Raw genomic sequence first — 15,597 nt, 5'->3', positions numbered from 1 at the left:
ATCCTTATGTATTCACTTGCTGATGTCCAGCTGGATTTCATTTTGCCTGTGTTATTGGCTCCTGTGTTTTCATGTGCAAATAATGTGTGAATATGTATTTTTGTTGTTGATGCATATGGTCAGCATCAAAGACTCACATCAATAAACAGAAGGATGTTAGATCTCACTGCCGAGAAATGGATTGTGTGTCTGTATCATCTTAGTTCAGTGACCCAAAAGTAATTTTTTTCTCTCTCAGTAATGGCAGCGTCACAGTGGAACAAGCTGCCTGGGGAGATCAGTGTAGCTTCTTCAGTGTCTCTTGCTCTTACATTTAAAATGTGTGTAAAGATTCATGCTACCATCTTTTGTTATAGTTTATTGATTTTATCACAACTGTTGTTAATGTCCTCTTTTTGTTCCTATTATCGTTGGTAGTAGTAGACATGATTTAGATACTGTAACTCAGTTTGGATGCTTGTCAAAAGCAGGAAATAGGTTGTCAGACTGTGTGTGCAATGCGATTATAATTCTGTTCCACCACAGTGAAGTATGTGAAGCTTGTGATGAACTGAGTTCCCTATATCACATCTGTGATTGCTTCTCCTAGTCGACAGGCAAGCTTGATTTGCCTTTGGTGTGTGACCAAACGTCTTTTTCATTTTTGAGTACATTTACTTGACAACCGTAGTTACTAGTTATTTGCCGATTATGGTTTTGTGCTAAATAATTAAATGATTGATTGTGAATACATTACAAAATGTATATCAAAGGTGTAGTGTAGAGGGTATCCAAAAATGTATTTGTAAAGATGTATCTTCACAATGTGGTATATTGTTGGGGGACGATGTCACAACCACAAACGGATCGCTTTCAGTAATAACATATTTACTGTCTGTTGATTTCCATAGGAACAAGTAGTTCGATCTACTTGTTTATACATCGTTAGCAACATGGTTACCGCCAGCAGCCTAGCTACTGTCAAAAGCAAGAAACGATCGCAATCCAAATTTGAACTAGAAACCCTGATCTCTGTGCTATAATAAGCACATAGTGAAACATGAATATAACGCCAGTGAAATGGTGGCATGGTGTGTATATGATTTACTGACAGAGGCCCTGTTTTGCAACTAGACCAGGTCTCAGAATAATGACGTGCCTTGCATTCACAACAGGTGTTTATATTTTGTCTACACTGTGATAAGAAATTTCAAAGGTACCGTAGGTCAGCAGGTTCAAAGACTAGGTGTCAGACAATCACTAATCTGTCTCCTGCTGTCTTCAGCTCATGTACAGATAGTTTCTCATGACGGGAAGCTGCATAGATTACATTTACAGACTGAGGTCTGATCAAAAAACACGCTAGACTACCTCCAGATGTGATCTTGCTCACTAAATTGCATTCCAGCTGCTGCTGCATTAATTTCCACATTGCAGTAATATTCTATTTTCCTTATCATGGTAATATATACAGATGCAGGTCACCATTGTATATCATGTGTGAATTGCAGATGAGGCCATTTGAATGGAGACATAGAAGGAACATGTTCTTCTATCAAAAGTATTCTTTTATAAGGAAGTCTTTACCGTCCTACTTCTCAAATTGCTTTTTAGACAGGTTTAAGTGTCATTATTGTCCTATATCCGAGGCAGAACTGCTTCCCACATGCCCACAGACGTCGTTAATAAGCAATTTATTTTGAAGCCAAATTGAGAGAAGCGATCTCTAAATTTGTTGTTTGTTTTTGTGTTTCTTTTCTCCCTTTGACAGCACTACTTTCCCTATCTGCAGGCAATTTTTAGGAGATGCATTAAGTCTTTCTTAGGGGAATTGATTTGAACTCCATTTACCTGCTTTGTCTCATTTGTACACACACACACACACACACACACACACACACACACACACACACACACACACACATACACACACGCACACACACACACACACACACACACACACACACACACACAGACCTTGGTGGTTTTTCTAGGACATACTGGTACTTCTGTTGGCAAGCACACACCAGAGGGCTGTTGGGGACAAGCGTTAAAGAGGTTGATGAGTGTGCAGACAGAAGTGTGTGTTTGAAAAAAATAACTGAAACTTAGCACAAAATAAATAGAAAATGATTGTTGTTGTATCCCCAAGATAATTGTGCTCACACAAAATGTGTTGTTCAACTCTATGTGCTGGAAACGGAGAGCGACTGGACTCTGAAGAGAAGTAAATAATCTGCCTTATTTTAAACTACATGTGCACACACACATACACATACAGTATCTATTAAACCATTACGAAAGCTTACTGGTTTGTCATTGTTTAGTCTCCGGGGGAGTGGAGACGTGCACACAGTAGAGGTAGCTCTTAGTCTGTATTGTTCCAGCCCGTCTGGTTGTAAGGCAAGAACTGGCTGTTCTGTCCTCGTTTGGCTGGCCAAGGTCCAGTGAGAGCTATATATCATAGCTCAGGAGTTAGAAAATAAAAATCACAATTACTGCTGCTCTACTAATGTTCAGTAATCTGTCTGTCCTACAAAGTATCAATCACTTAACAAAACATTCTCAACCACTGTATATAGAGGAAAAAAGACCAGTACAAACACTTGCCGTCATGATAACCAACATTTGACTCCTACTTCAGCTGAACTTAAATGTTTAATACTTTTATTAAATACATTTTTCAAGCTTCAATCCTATTTCACTTTACCTCCAAAGGGCACACACAGCTATATGTGTGTCGGAATAGTTACGCAAAAGAAGGAAATGAAGATTGGAATAGACAGAGCTTCAGTTTGACATGTGAGAGTGCATCGGTCAGCAGAGGAGTCATACATTTGCAAACATGGGAACACTGACTAAAAGTCCAGCTGCATGTTATGAGTTCCAGTAGTGGAATATGAAACAGTTACGGGGCCAGTAGACATCAACAGAAGAGCCCGTCGGATGGTGGAACTGCTTTGCATATCCCCTCCCCCAGGGCCGAAGTCCATACAGTAACTACTGATATCAGAAATTGAAAAATATAAACTCTATGACTCTATGATTTGGCGTTCCCCCACAACTTAGCGATATCAGAGTTAGGGGGCGCTGTAACTTCCTGAAACAAACAATCCAAAATTCACACCCACTTCATGCAGTGATTGTCCTGATGTGAGGAGGTTAGTTGGCAGGGTTTGAACTTTCAAAATTTCTGTCACTTTTCAGAGTTCAACATTGTCAATGCCTTGCAGGATAGAGTGTCAAAATGTGCGTTGTTATCCACAACGATTATCGCCAATTCTTCACCCCGCTTTCGAGCATGGCTGTTAAAAAACACTTCAGATGTGTCAATCGACGCGCTCTGAGGTAGAGGTTAGGTTAGGCTCCTAAGGACATTGGACATTATGAAATCCCAAATCTTAGAGTATTGTGGAGTTGTAGTAGAAATAGTTTTAGGCAACATGGGCAAAGGACGGATGCTGTGCTACGACTTTACAACTCACCTTTGTTGCTGAAGTCGAGATGTTGTGAATACTACGGCTTGAGGCATGTTACATTAGTTTTTACCGATGGTTTTAGAGGCACTCAGCCCAGGCCTTGGTCCACTGAGGGTCACGACAGACCTACCTCGGTCTATCACACATAAATCTGTTCTCCACCCTCCAGCCTGTGTTTATGAAATATGACTACGCTCTCTGTTAAGGAAATATATATATATATTTTATGGGCTCGGAGAAGGGACAAAGGGCAGAGGACTCTATTCTCCTTTAATGTACTTTTCTTTTGTCTTCTTCTCTTTAGTTCTGTTCTGTTCTGTTCCCTCTTCTTGTCTCCCCCGACAGACGTGCTCATTAGCTGCTGCCGAGGAATAAAGGAACAACAACACAGTTTATTATTGTGTCCCATTATCTACATTTTGAGTCTGTGTGTAGATGTGTGTGTGTGTGTGTGTGTGATAGAGCGAGAGACTGAGAAAGAAAGGCTACTATGTGTATGGAATAAGCATATACGGTACAGAAATACAGAAGTAGAAAGAAAGGTAGAGATACAGAGAATGCAGTGATTTCCACGGGAAGGAAATAGGAATGAACTTGAATGATTCGGAGAGTGCGCTGCATGAGTAATGTGTCTAATTATGATTTGGGCATCGTACAGAGCGACTGCAGGTATGATGGATTCCTCTTCTGTCTGCACCGGGGAAGGACACAGCTCCCTTACCCATAGTAACCTGTGTGTGTGTGTGTGTGTGTGTGTGTGTGTGTGTGTGTGTGTGTGTGTGTGTGTGTGTGTGTGTGTGTGTCTGTGTGTGTGTGTGTGTGTGTATTACCACACTGTCTAAGTTTTTCATATTGCCTTTGTGTTTGTGTGAGTACAGCTTGGTTGTAAAAGCAGTTTACTGTGGGTAATGGTATGGTAAATGTGTGTGTCCCCAGGGTTAACTTCCATTAACTTCCATACTCTGTAGTAAAGCTCCAGCCAGCCTGAGCAATGCCAGCCTCTTTACTGTACTAAAGAGTATTAACCAGGAAATAAACACCTTACTCCTGGAAATTAGAATCTACAACATAAATTAAAGTTGCAAACACATTCGTAACACATGCAATAGATAGGCCCTGACATTCATAAAGTCGTCTATCCCTGTGAAATGCATGTGCTTGAAGTATGGAAAGAAACCCACATTCACATAGGAAGAGTGTGGGTTTTAATAGAGGGCGTCTGGATATTATTCTCCAATAACACCAGGGTGTTTAATCTATCTGGAATGCAACTAATAATTATAATGTGGAATACCCAAAGGTAAAAATGTAGCACACACATAGATCTTTAGGACAAAGTTGACTATTCTCAATTTCACCTATTATGGTATTTTTCAAACTAAGTGGAGAAACTTAATCCATGTACTCCTCCTCCTCCTCCTGTCAGGACGGGCGTTGCTGCGTTTGAACGGGGAGAAGCTAGAGAGGATGGGAATCGTCCAGGAGACGCTGAGGCAGGAAGTCCTCCAACAAGTCCTCCAGCTGCAGGTCAGAGAAGAGGTCCGCAACCTGCAGCTCCTTAGTAGAAGTAAGTTACGAGATGGTGTGTGGGTAACCATGTGTCTGTGAGTAATTGTGTTTTTGTGACAGAGAAAGAGGGAAAGATAAAGAAAGTGGAGAGAAGTTAGGTTTGGCTACATTTTGTGGGGGCAGTCTGAGAGCTTGCATGCCTGCTGTGACATACGTGGAGTTGGACATCGAAGTGCAATTGTTTGTGGCTGCGTGTGGTTTTTATTGATGGGAGCTCTTGATTTGCTGCCCTGCCTCTGAATGATGGCTTTGGTAAACACTTTTATTATCCAGCCATCAGTAAACTGGCTCAGTCAATCACTGTTGACCTTGATTCAGCACTTGCTTCTCGCGAGCCTGTTTTAGCTGTTGTTGTGCTTGTTGTAGGTAATTGTTGTCTGTGTTCATTGATGAATATGAGTCATCAAAGTGAAATGTCCACACACTTTCCTCCTACTGGAAGTAGATTTCAAATGTTCTCTGGAGATTGTTGAAATCTTCAAGTTGTGCAACAACATGTTCCCCGTAGGTTCCTGGATTGAGACCACAGGTATTTATCGATCGGTCGCTTAAATTCAATATGTTCTTTTTAAATCTTCAATGGTATTACACGCTAAAATAGGCATATTTAACGATTTGATGGATGCGTCGTGCAGTTTTTCATGTTTCATTATTATTCAGAGCCAAATGCACTCAGCGACTTCCAGCTATTTCACTCAGGTTTTACTTGTGGCACCTTTAATCATAAGATCATGACCTATATTCAGCAGCAGGACCCCGGCTTGAATAAGAGGGGATGTACAGCATTTAAGGGTATTGCAACCTGCTTGTGGCTTTAGTTGTTTTCAGTGTGCTTCAGTAATTCAGTATTCAAACAAGGAGCAAAACATTTCTGGAGGTTTTGACTGTTTTTCTTCTTATTCATGGAGCACCAGGGAGAAAATAACCATTTTCTGCAAAAATAAAAATAACTGCGTAACCATTTGCTCTAAATTGTCCAATTCTCTCCCTTTACATAAGTGCATTCAACCAAAATAGAGTATTGTGTTAGTTCATGCAGCGCAATGGAGTTGTTTATGTCATCAACTGTTCATTATAAACTGATGGTGTAAGGACTCCTACAATCACCAGTTTCATTCAAACAAGTAAATGAAGTGTTTTTTACAATCTGTCATGCTCCCACTCTCCCTTTCTGATTATTCATGCTGATCATGCTGTTACTGTTTTTTTTTCACTCTCCAGTCTGCTTTAAAGTAAGAGCTTGACAGAAATTATATAAATAATTCTGGGTTTGATGCTCATTTTAATCTATCCATGACCCACCTTTGGGACCTGAAAGTGTCCTTGTAGACTGCGTAAGGAGACAGAGATGTTGTGATTGGTCCACAACCCTACAGCACTATGAACAGTGTGTGTGAGAGACAGGGAGACAGAAAGAGCTATATGTGTGTTATAAAATATGAGGAACATAGTGCTACAAACCTGTGATCTATGGAGACTAAGCACAACATAGATATGGGCTCCTGAATGTGAGATGACATTTAAAAATGTAATCAGTTCATCTGAAGACGTTGAATATCACAATATGAAACGTCTGCATGATGAACAAAAACAGATAAAAGACAAGTTATTGATTCTTGAATTAACCAAATATGTAATCAGAACCAATCGAATCTACAATTGCAATTAAAGAACAAGAGTAACAGTCACAGAAGAAGACCAGCCAATATATGCAGGACTAAATCCAATTATAGTGCACATTAATACAGACCACTCACCAAACAGCCCTTTCTTTGAACTGGTGATGCCGCAAAAGACCATCACTGCTAGGCAACAAGTGAACTGAATATCTCACCTTGAACTGACTGTTTACCTTTCAGCATTTTGGCTTTGAAGTTTCCCAAGAGAGAGACAGAAACATAACGAGGGAGGAATGGGGATGATGTGCGATGAAGGGCCCTGGCCAGACTCGAACCAGTTGCGTGTGCCTTAAACCAGTGGATTACCAGGAAATCCAAACTCACTCAGTTTTGTGTGCTCATTCATTCCTCTTGCTTAGACACTTAGTCGCATTCATGCCAATCAAGCATGTTGAATTGAATCAAACTGAATTAAATTGCGAGATGGAATGCAATTTGCTGGTAAGGACAAAGATTTAAATTGCTGTCGGACACTTCTATTAATAGAGCAATGCAAATGTAATTTGCCAGTTCAGCAGGCTCTGACTCTAAGCTATATGGGCAAGCTAATTTGGTGGCCTTATAAAACACCTGAGGTTCACAGGGTTGGAGGGTATTCGGAGGTGATGAAAGTAGGACAGTGTGGGAAGCAGCTGCAGGGGTGATAATGGGGGTTGTTTTTAAGTGCTGAGTGTGATGAGGTGGTGATAAGGTGGTAGATGAGGGCAGAGGTGATAAAGGAGTGTGGACTGGAACATTAAAAAAAACCAGTTTTACCGTAAAATGACCTGTCTTGTCATTATCTACACTCTACAGCATAACGACTGACACTTCAGCAAAGTTTATGTAACCAGCAGGCTATGCCATGTCCCTGCATCTCAGCCTGTACTTTCAAACTATTTAAATGAATGCGGTCAATGTCACTCGGTTCACCACTTTGGTCCGGATTGAAATATCTTGACCATCTTTTAATAGATTGCCAGACATGTATGGTCCCTAGAGGATGAAGCCTATTGACTTTTGTGGTCCCCTGACTTTTCCTATATCACCACCATGAGGTTGAAATTGGTGGTTTTGAGTGAAATGTCTCAACAACTATTTGATGGATTGCCATGAAATTTGGTACAGGCATCCACATTCTCCACATGATGAAATAATGATCAAATATCATCATGTTAACATTGTCTTTGTGAGCATGTTAGCATGCAGATATTTAAATTGAGCTCAGCTGTTCCTGACAGCATGGCTACTGTGGGGTTGAGAAAATCGGAAGATGCTGACATGCGTAGGAGGGAAAAGATTCTGATGTTGAATGGTAGGTGATTTGTGTGGAGAAGCAATGGCGACGGTGAAGTGGAAGGATGAGAGCTGAAGGTGAGAAAGAAAGTGCCCGACTCGTCGCACAGTAACTAATGCACCTGCAGGCTGTTTTGGTTCACACGGTACTCCACATAACACACACTTTCAGCTATTCTCCCTAAAAGATTCAACCAATGCATTTTCAATTTTGGTGTGATTTAGTGGAGCCTTGTGTTATATCGCCTGTCAGGTCTGATTCATCTACGATGGATTTACCAAAGATTAAATATTGATCTCACAATAACTGTTGAAAAGAAGATGAAAATACAAATAAGCTTGAATGTGATGTGTTTGTCTCTGATCTGAGCCGTGATAGCACGATTTACCACGACCCTTACAAGACTCTGCAGCGTTCAGCAGCTTTGTGAAATGCACTCTTCAGTGATTTCGTAAACCTTTACAGGCAATAGGTGCTCCATCTCGGTGTCTCTCCAACTCCCTGTGAAAATACATGTATATGTGATACAAAATGAAAAAGACAAATGAGAGAAAAGTGCACAGAAGCACCTGAGGGCTAAGATTTGAATTGGAGAAGGAAGAAAAAGAAACAACAATAGGACACAGAGCTGGGATTGGAAGTGAGATGTTTAAAAGATATTTAAAAAATACAGGTAGTGAGATCGACAGATTACAGAGATAAAGAAATGAGATGGGTAAAGAGGTTAATGAAGGAACATGAATAATGAAAGAAAGCTTGGCCTCATAGCACTTTCATTCCCCGCCTGTGGGGCCCTATACTTTCCGCTCCATGCTAATCTGTCTGGAGGTGGCTCACTTGCTCAAAGCACTGTAATAGCATTTCACACTCAACATGGAATCACATTACTTATGCTGAAAATTTGTGTTGAAAATGTTGTTCTCCTCACAACAACCACAGGGGGAAATGGGAGTTTGAATTCAGACAAATGCTTGTGTCTGTGACTTAAAGAGACTGATATGTTTTGTCTCACGGAGTCTGTAGAACATGTGAGAAGGTTTATTTGTAGATAAACTATATAACTAGTAAAAGGAATGATTTCAGGGGAAGGATTTTAAAGGGACACATTTGTTTGTCTGCTTACACAATGATTTTCCAAAAAGTTGTATTATGTCTTACATTACATTAAGGTTGACTTAAGGTAGACTTGAGACTTAAAATATTTGCATTGCAAACTAGAGGTGTGAATATGGAAAGATGCATTGCAGATGTTGCATTATTGGAATTGTAGGATCCCACATTTTTGGAGATTAATCTTAACCTGGAGACTATAAGATATCTCAGCCTCTGCTGCACCAACGTTGACCATTCTTTTTCTCTCACAAGTCCCCAGACTTTATGGAAGTGCATTACTAAATTGCTAGAGTGCACCTTTAAGGTTAACTGTGGTGACTTCTAAGGTTAGGCGTTTTGTTCTCTGTACAAATAGCCTCAGGCTTTGAAGAGTACATTCAATATTTTCTTTCCTGCAGTGAAAAAATAATATTTTGTACATATATTTGATCAGATCACTTCTGAGAATGCTGGGGACCTCTTCTTTACCACTACTATACAATACATGAATGGAACCGTGTTTTCATGCTTTGTGCGTTTCAGGAAAAGGAGAGAATAAATAGTGTTCAGCAAACATTTTCTGAAAGGAGCACACATTCAAAGCTTATTTGTTATAAGAGGAAATTAACAACTATAAAAAATCGGATGTGACATTTTGTGATAGTTTGTCCTAAGACAGGGGTCGGGAACCTATGGCTCTTTCGATAACGCGATATGGCTCGCAGACAATTTTGAGCTGACATTTTTTAACTTAACAAGTAATAAATAATTATACTGTGCCATTTTAAAGTAAAACATTTAGCAGCGGATTTGTTTTTAGTTTTCCCCTCTCCTTTCCTCCGCTGTGTGTGTGTGTGTGTGTGTGTGTGTGTGTGTAGGGGGCGGAGCCCAGCCCGTCGTGAGACTGCGCAAAGCAAGCAGTAGACCGGAGGGGGGTGGGTTCAAACTCATTCACAGGCCAACATTAAAAACTGGGACTACGTCGAGGGCCAAACACGGTCCACATTTATTGAACAGGGTACACATAAAGTGCAAAAAGATATGGAACATATTTAAGTCAACTGCAGACAGATTGCTGAGCAGTTCAATTAAAATATCTGAGCTGCAAAGTCGGCAAATGGTCTCAGTTGATCAGCAGAATGCTGTCGGGAACACAGCGGTGGAGATGTTTGTCAGTGTTTGGAAACACGTAGTGACCAAAGTTTCCTTCTGCATCAGAGTCTCCCACAGGCAGCTCGGCTTATAAAGCTCTCACTGCATCACACATGTCTGATCACACGGCCCTGAAGCTGCAGGTTTAACAGTGAGATGCTTCGTTATGTCGCACAAACAGGCCAGCTCACATCGCCACTTTCTCCCAGAGATATGTGGTGTCTTTCCCTTTGCTTTCCAAAAACTTTCATTTCATTCACATATTTAGATTATTCCTCAAATGTATTTTCCCGTGGTTGTGCCATGCATTGATTTAATTACCAAAACCGGCGGGCCAGTTATGACGGACATATGACATTTTCTCGCGGGCCGGATATAATTGCCTTGAGTTTGACACCCGTGCAGTAAACACTGAAACGTGCACATATATGAGATAAATAACGTAAGCGTTTAGTTTATTTAATAAAAGAGCTCCTGTTCAATGCAACACTGATACCTCTATTAGTACTCGGAGACGTGTTATTCTTAAAAAATGCACGCATAAAGTTGCATTCAAATGTATATGGCTCTCAGGGAAATACATAAAAAAAATATTTGGCTTTTATGGCTCTCCCAGCCAAAAAGGTTCCCGACCCCTGTCCTAAGAAATGGTGAGCTAAGAGTAAAGTTCAGACTAATAAAAGAGATTTTTTTTATTAAAGAAATGAAAGGTTAAACTCGTACTGCACTCAATATATTTTGAATGTCAAACACTCATCCCCTTTTTCAATCTTTACTGAGCATAGCGACCGTCATGTTTACTTGAAGTGGTTTGAAAAGTTTTGATATACACATTATCAATGCTGGAATGCTTTTTAACTGAAGAACTTTTGGCATCTATTGTAACTCCAAAAACCTTTGCAGTCTTTTTTCTATTCTACAGGGGGTTAGTGTTTGAAACTAAAAACTTATATGTTTGTGTTGTTATCACTTTAAACATAAGGGCAAAGTTTCAGGTCATGGCTAAACAACAAAACTTACTCAAAGTAAAAAAAAGTGGAAATTCAAATCAGTCATATGCAAATGTAATATATGCCCATCCACCACTTCAACCTTCACTGCTATAGTTTGGCATTTTCTTTTACAGTATGTTTTTTTATGATTCCTCTCGTCCTTAACCCTCTCATGGTTATGAAAGCTATTCCCTTTTATCTTTTAGCACAAAAATAGTGCATGAATCTTGTATTGTTTTCTTCCCCTACAGTATTTCATGTATTTTCATCAGGCTATGCTGTGTTTTATCAGGGACGGAAAAGAAAGGTAAGGATGATATCTTCCACACCCGGGAGCAATGGATCTCTCAGGGTAGTGTGAACCGTGCAGGGGCAAAGCTTTGGGAGGGAGGATTCAGGTCAGAACCCAGGAGGATCTGCCCTCCTCCTTCTTCTTCTTAGCCTCTGGTTGTTGGTATATCTTTATAATAAACTGTCAGCACCTCCTTCCTTATCAACCCATAAAATGTTCATCAAAGTCGCTCTATGCCTTTGTGTGTAGCCATCTGCCAAACAGGATGACCAACCCTTTACCCCTTTGAGTCTTGGTCTTGGTAACCTTTTTGCTCTGAAACGCTCCCGTGATGTTACCCATCCTTGCAGAGCTTTTAACTCAGAGCTCCATGTGGCGCCTGCCAGCTGAACCGTAGCTCTGAATTAGAATATGAATGAAAATCTGAGCTTGACAGACAGAGAAAAAGAGGGAACATGACATTTTTCCTCAGCTCAAATTTAGCCTGGGTGCTTTCTTATCCGCCTCTCCTCCTCTGCTGCACCTAGGCTGTGAGGACTCCATTGGGAGCTCATTTAAAAAGGTTTCTATCAGAGAAGTTGTTTTCTCTGTGTCTGAACACGCCTCTGGTCATATCAGTGCCTCTCCATCCTTCTGTCTCTCTCCATCATTTCCTGGTTCAGGTTCACTCCAGTGCCGCGTTACATCTGTCTGTGTCTACAGACAGGTGGCGCGTCTTCCTTGGCTATCAGGAGAGGAGGGCTCAGAGCTGAAATGCCAACAGTCTGGGTGAGGAAAATCTACGTTCCCACCGACTCCTGGTGTCATTTCAGGATGGAACAAACTGGCTAGTTGTCAGGGAAACCACCTGGTCGCATCTGTTGTTTCAAGAGAGAAAAAGAGATTATGGCACTCAGGAATAAAGGCTCTTTGTTACATGCTGATTAGCTTAATTTATTCCCATTGTTGTAAAGCTTTATTATATAACCGCAGTGTCAAAGCAGCACTAGAATAATGATGTGGTAGATAGATAGATAGATAGATAGATAGATAGGTAGGTAGATAGATAGATAGATAGATAGATAGATAGATAGATAGATAGATAGATAGATAGATAGATAGATAGATAGATAGATAGATAGATAGATAGATAGATAGATAGATAGATAGATAGATAGATAGATGGATGGATGGATGGATGGATAGATAGATGGATGGATGGATGGATGTATACTTTATCCCGAGGGAAATTCAGGCATACAGTATCTTAAACCATGACATACAAAATTCAACATTACCCATCAGCTCTTTTTATAGTGGAAATCTCTGCATTTGATTATTAGAAACTTTTATAGTGAAGATGTTTTCAGGTCCACAATTTTACCCGTCAATATTTAGTGTCCATCTCTCTCCCTACGTTAGCGAGATAGCCACAATCTTCACGCACTACCATTACTCTACCACTTATTCAGTCAGCCATGTTTCATACTAAATTATTGGTTGTTATAGAGGTAATTTCTCTGTGATTGAGTGCAGCGTGTTACACAAAGAGAGGCCAGCCACACCGGTTATTTATTTATTCAGTACCAGAGTCTGGGGGGAGTAAGGTGTTACATACAGATTCAGGAAGGTTATGAACCCCATACTTGTGCTTTGAAAAGGCTCTCAGATGTGTTTCAACAGCTTCATGGTGCATTAACAGAGACATTTGTTTAACCATACACTGAGGCTACAATAAGGCATTATAAGAGCATACTATTTCTGCACTTTCACCTCTGCTTTTTCTATCCATGTAAATCTTGATTAAGTATCCCCCCTCCCCTCTCTCCCCTCTCTCTGCAGCCTCCTTTGGAAACTTCTCTTAGCTCATCTATTTGGCAAGCCCTTTCCCTCATCCCCTTGTCACAATACATCTCCAGGAACCATGGAAGAGCTGCTGTCTCAGATATGTGAGCGGAGATTCGTCGAGTGAAAGGGGAGAGGACGAGCCTTTACACCACATGCCAACCCGTCTGGAGGATTCTCATTCAACGCGGCCAATTTGGTTTTTACAGACACTGAGACAGAGACAAAGCCCTGCTTGAGGCGGGGGTACCCACTGTAACATAGTGATAAGATGTAAGATTCACAACCCTAGTGATGATGTAGGACCGTCGCTGGTATATGCTTGATCGCAGAAAATCTCCTTTTGGTTTCCTGTCTCATTCGGATCTGACCTTTTTTTAATTTGATGCAGAACACTTGGGTTTATTTTGATGTATGCTTTTACATGTGCACAAGCAGGATTCATATGTTTTCCTCTCTCTTCTGGTCAAGGTCATTACATGAATCACTCTTTGGCATGGTTTTATATAACCTTAACCTTTGAGCCTCGTGATGCTGAAACCATGTGGATGATGGCTTGTATTGTGACGTAAACTTAGATTTACTTGCAGCGCCACGACTTGGCCTTCGGATCTAAAGTGAAAGAAACTTCCAGTCAATCTCTATCTCCCATTGAAGCTATAACATCAAGCCTGTTCTCAAGGAATCACAGCTGGTCTTGACTAATGCCAATTCAATCCTAAACAATTCTTCATCCACAGGTCACACTCACATTTTCCTCTCAGGACTTTAGTTTTGGAATTGTAGGTTTGCAGGATCAACAATGACACTTTAATCCGAATGTCATTCCAACAATCAGTCTTTTTGTATTGCGACTGATCTGCAGTATGTCAAGGAGAAATTAGAAATATATATGTATATGTACAGTATGAGCGTAGAATAACATACACTATACATCTGCATATACTGTAACAATACCGTAGTCTTTTATTAATAGGATGGATCCCAAGGACACAGAGTTACCATGATAATCACTGACTGTCTATGCTTGATAAAGCAATAATTAGTAATAATTTCAATGATAAACGGTGAAGAGGAGTAGCACTGTATGGGATAAATGGTTTGAGATGCAAGTATGAGTGTCCGCTGAGGGAAATATACATTGTGCTTGTTACAGTGGCAGCATTTGCCAGCCTCATAGCTTCTGTCCTTTGTGTGTGCTACTGTATACAGTATGTCATCGCTCGCACACAAATACTAAGTAAAAAGGAGAAGCCTCTGTTGTATTCTTTCCCGCTTTCTGTCCCGAGTGTGACACTCGGATTTCAAATGCTCAGAAATCAAAAATACTATGACAACTACCAAGATGCAAGATTCCCAGCACCACTCAAGCGAGCACCTTTGATGTAACAGCAGAAGACGGCTATGTAAGATGAAGATGCCTCAGTCACATAAATAAATAAATTCAATAAATAAATAATCTTCCAACAAACAAAACCTAACCTTCCAACTTCCCTCCATTCGTCCTTTGACGAGGAGTCTTTAGGTAAAGTCAGTATTTGTCTGTTAAAGGGGAGAGAACACACTGTATTATTTTTGGATTACCTGATGTACTGTAAATATGAACACTTTTGGGTTACTTTGTCAGATGATTGATGAGGCGTTTGAAATGCAAAAAAGGGAAAATGAAACATATTTATGTGCTTTACAGATATGAAGACATATTGTATGGAACATGATGAAAGCTGTCTTTTTAAAATAAACTAATTGAGATTCAGTTCTGGTCCTGATTTCAGGTTGTATTAATATATTGTTTAGTTTTTTTTATTGATTTCATATATAGTTGGTTCAGCAGACAATGACATACAGGGACATGTTTGATACAGAAGTAACATCAAAGCAACAAAATACCCTTTACTAGAATTAAATATAAATGAACATTAATCTCTATTCAATATCTAATATATTGTAAAAGGTAGCCAAGATCTTTCCCAATTGGACAGACATTTGTCAAAACAAAGTTTCTTTTGTCAAATCATCTTTGGAGAAGTGATAGCGTGTCCTCCGAGAATACAAACATAACCAAGTCTCTGAAGGATAGTTGGTTTATGTACTTTGGGAATTTGAAAATATCAGACCAAAATAAATCTAGCATTGGACAATCCCAAAATAAAAGTAACCATGTTCCTTTTGAAATGTTGCTTCTGTCACAGCAGTGAAGCAAAGAGGGCTGAATGTGTACACAAAGACTTTTGAATAATGGAACCTATGTATAACTACCATA

At 40.1% G+C, this 15,597-nt stretch overlaps 1 protein-coding gene across 1 annotated transcript in view; it reads left to right on the top strand.

Moving 5' to 3' along the window:
- The window catches only part of samd10b (sterile alpha motif domain containing 10b), a 44,831-nt gene extending 29,735 nt beyond the window's left edge, over positions 1-15,096 (top strand). Inside the window, exons 4-5 of the mRNA XM_029436485.1 lie at positions 4,885-5,025; positions 13,332-15,096. Coding sequence (XP_029292345.1) covers positions 4,885-5,025; positions 13,332-13,354 — 164 coding nt within the window. The 3' untranslated portion in view covers positions 13,355-15,096. The remainder of the gene's footprint in view (positions 1-4,884; positions 5,026-13,331) is intronic.
- Positions 15,097-15,597: the final 501 nt, after the last annotated feature.

The sequence above is a fragment of the Cottoperca gobio genome, chromosome 7 (assembly GCF_900634415.1).
Source record: "Cottoperca gobio chromosome 7, fCotGob3.1, whole genome shotgun sequence".
Taxonomy (NCBI): Eukaryota; Metazoa; Chordata; class Actinopteri; order Perciformes; family Bovichtidae; genus Cottoperca; species Cottoperca gobio.
Note: the sequence above shows the minus strand (reverse complement) of the source record. Positions and strands in the feature narration are given on the sequence as shown.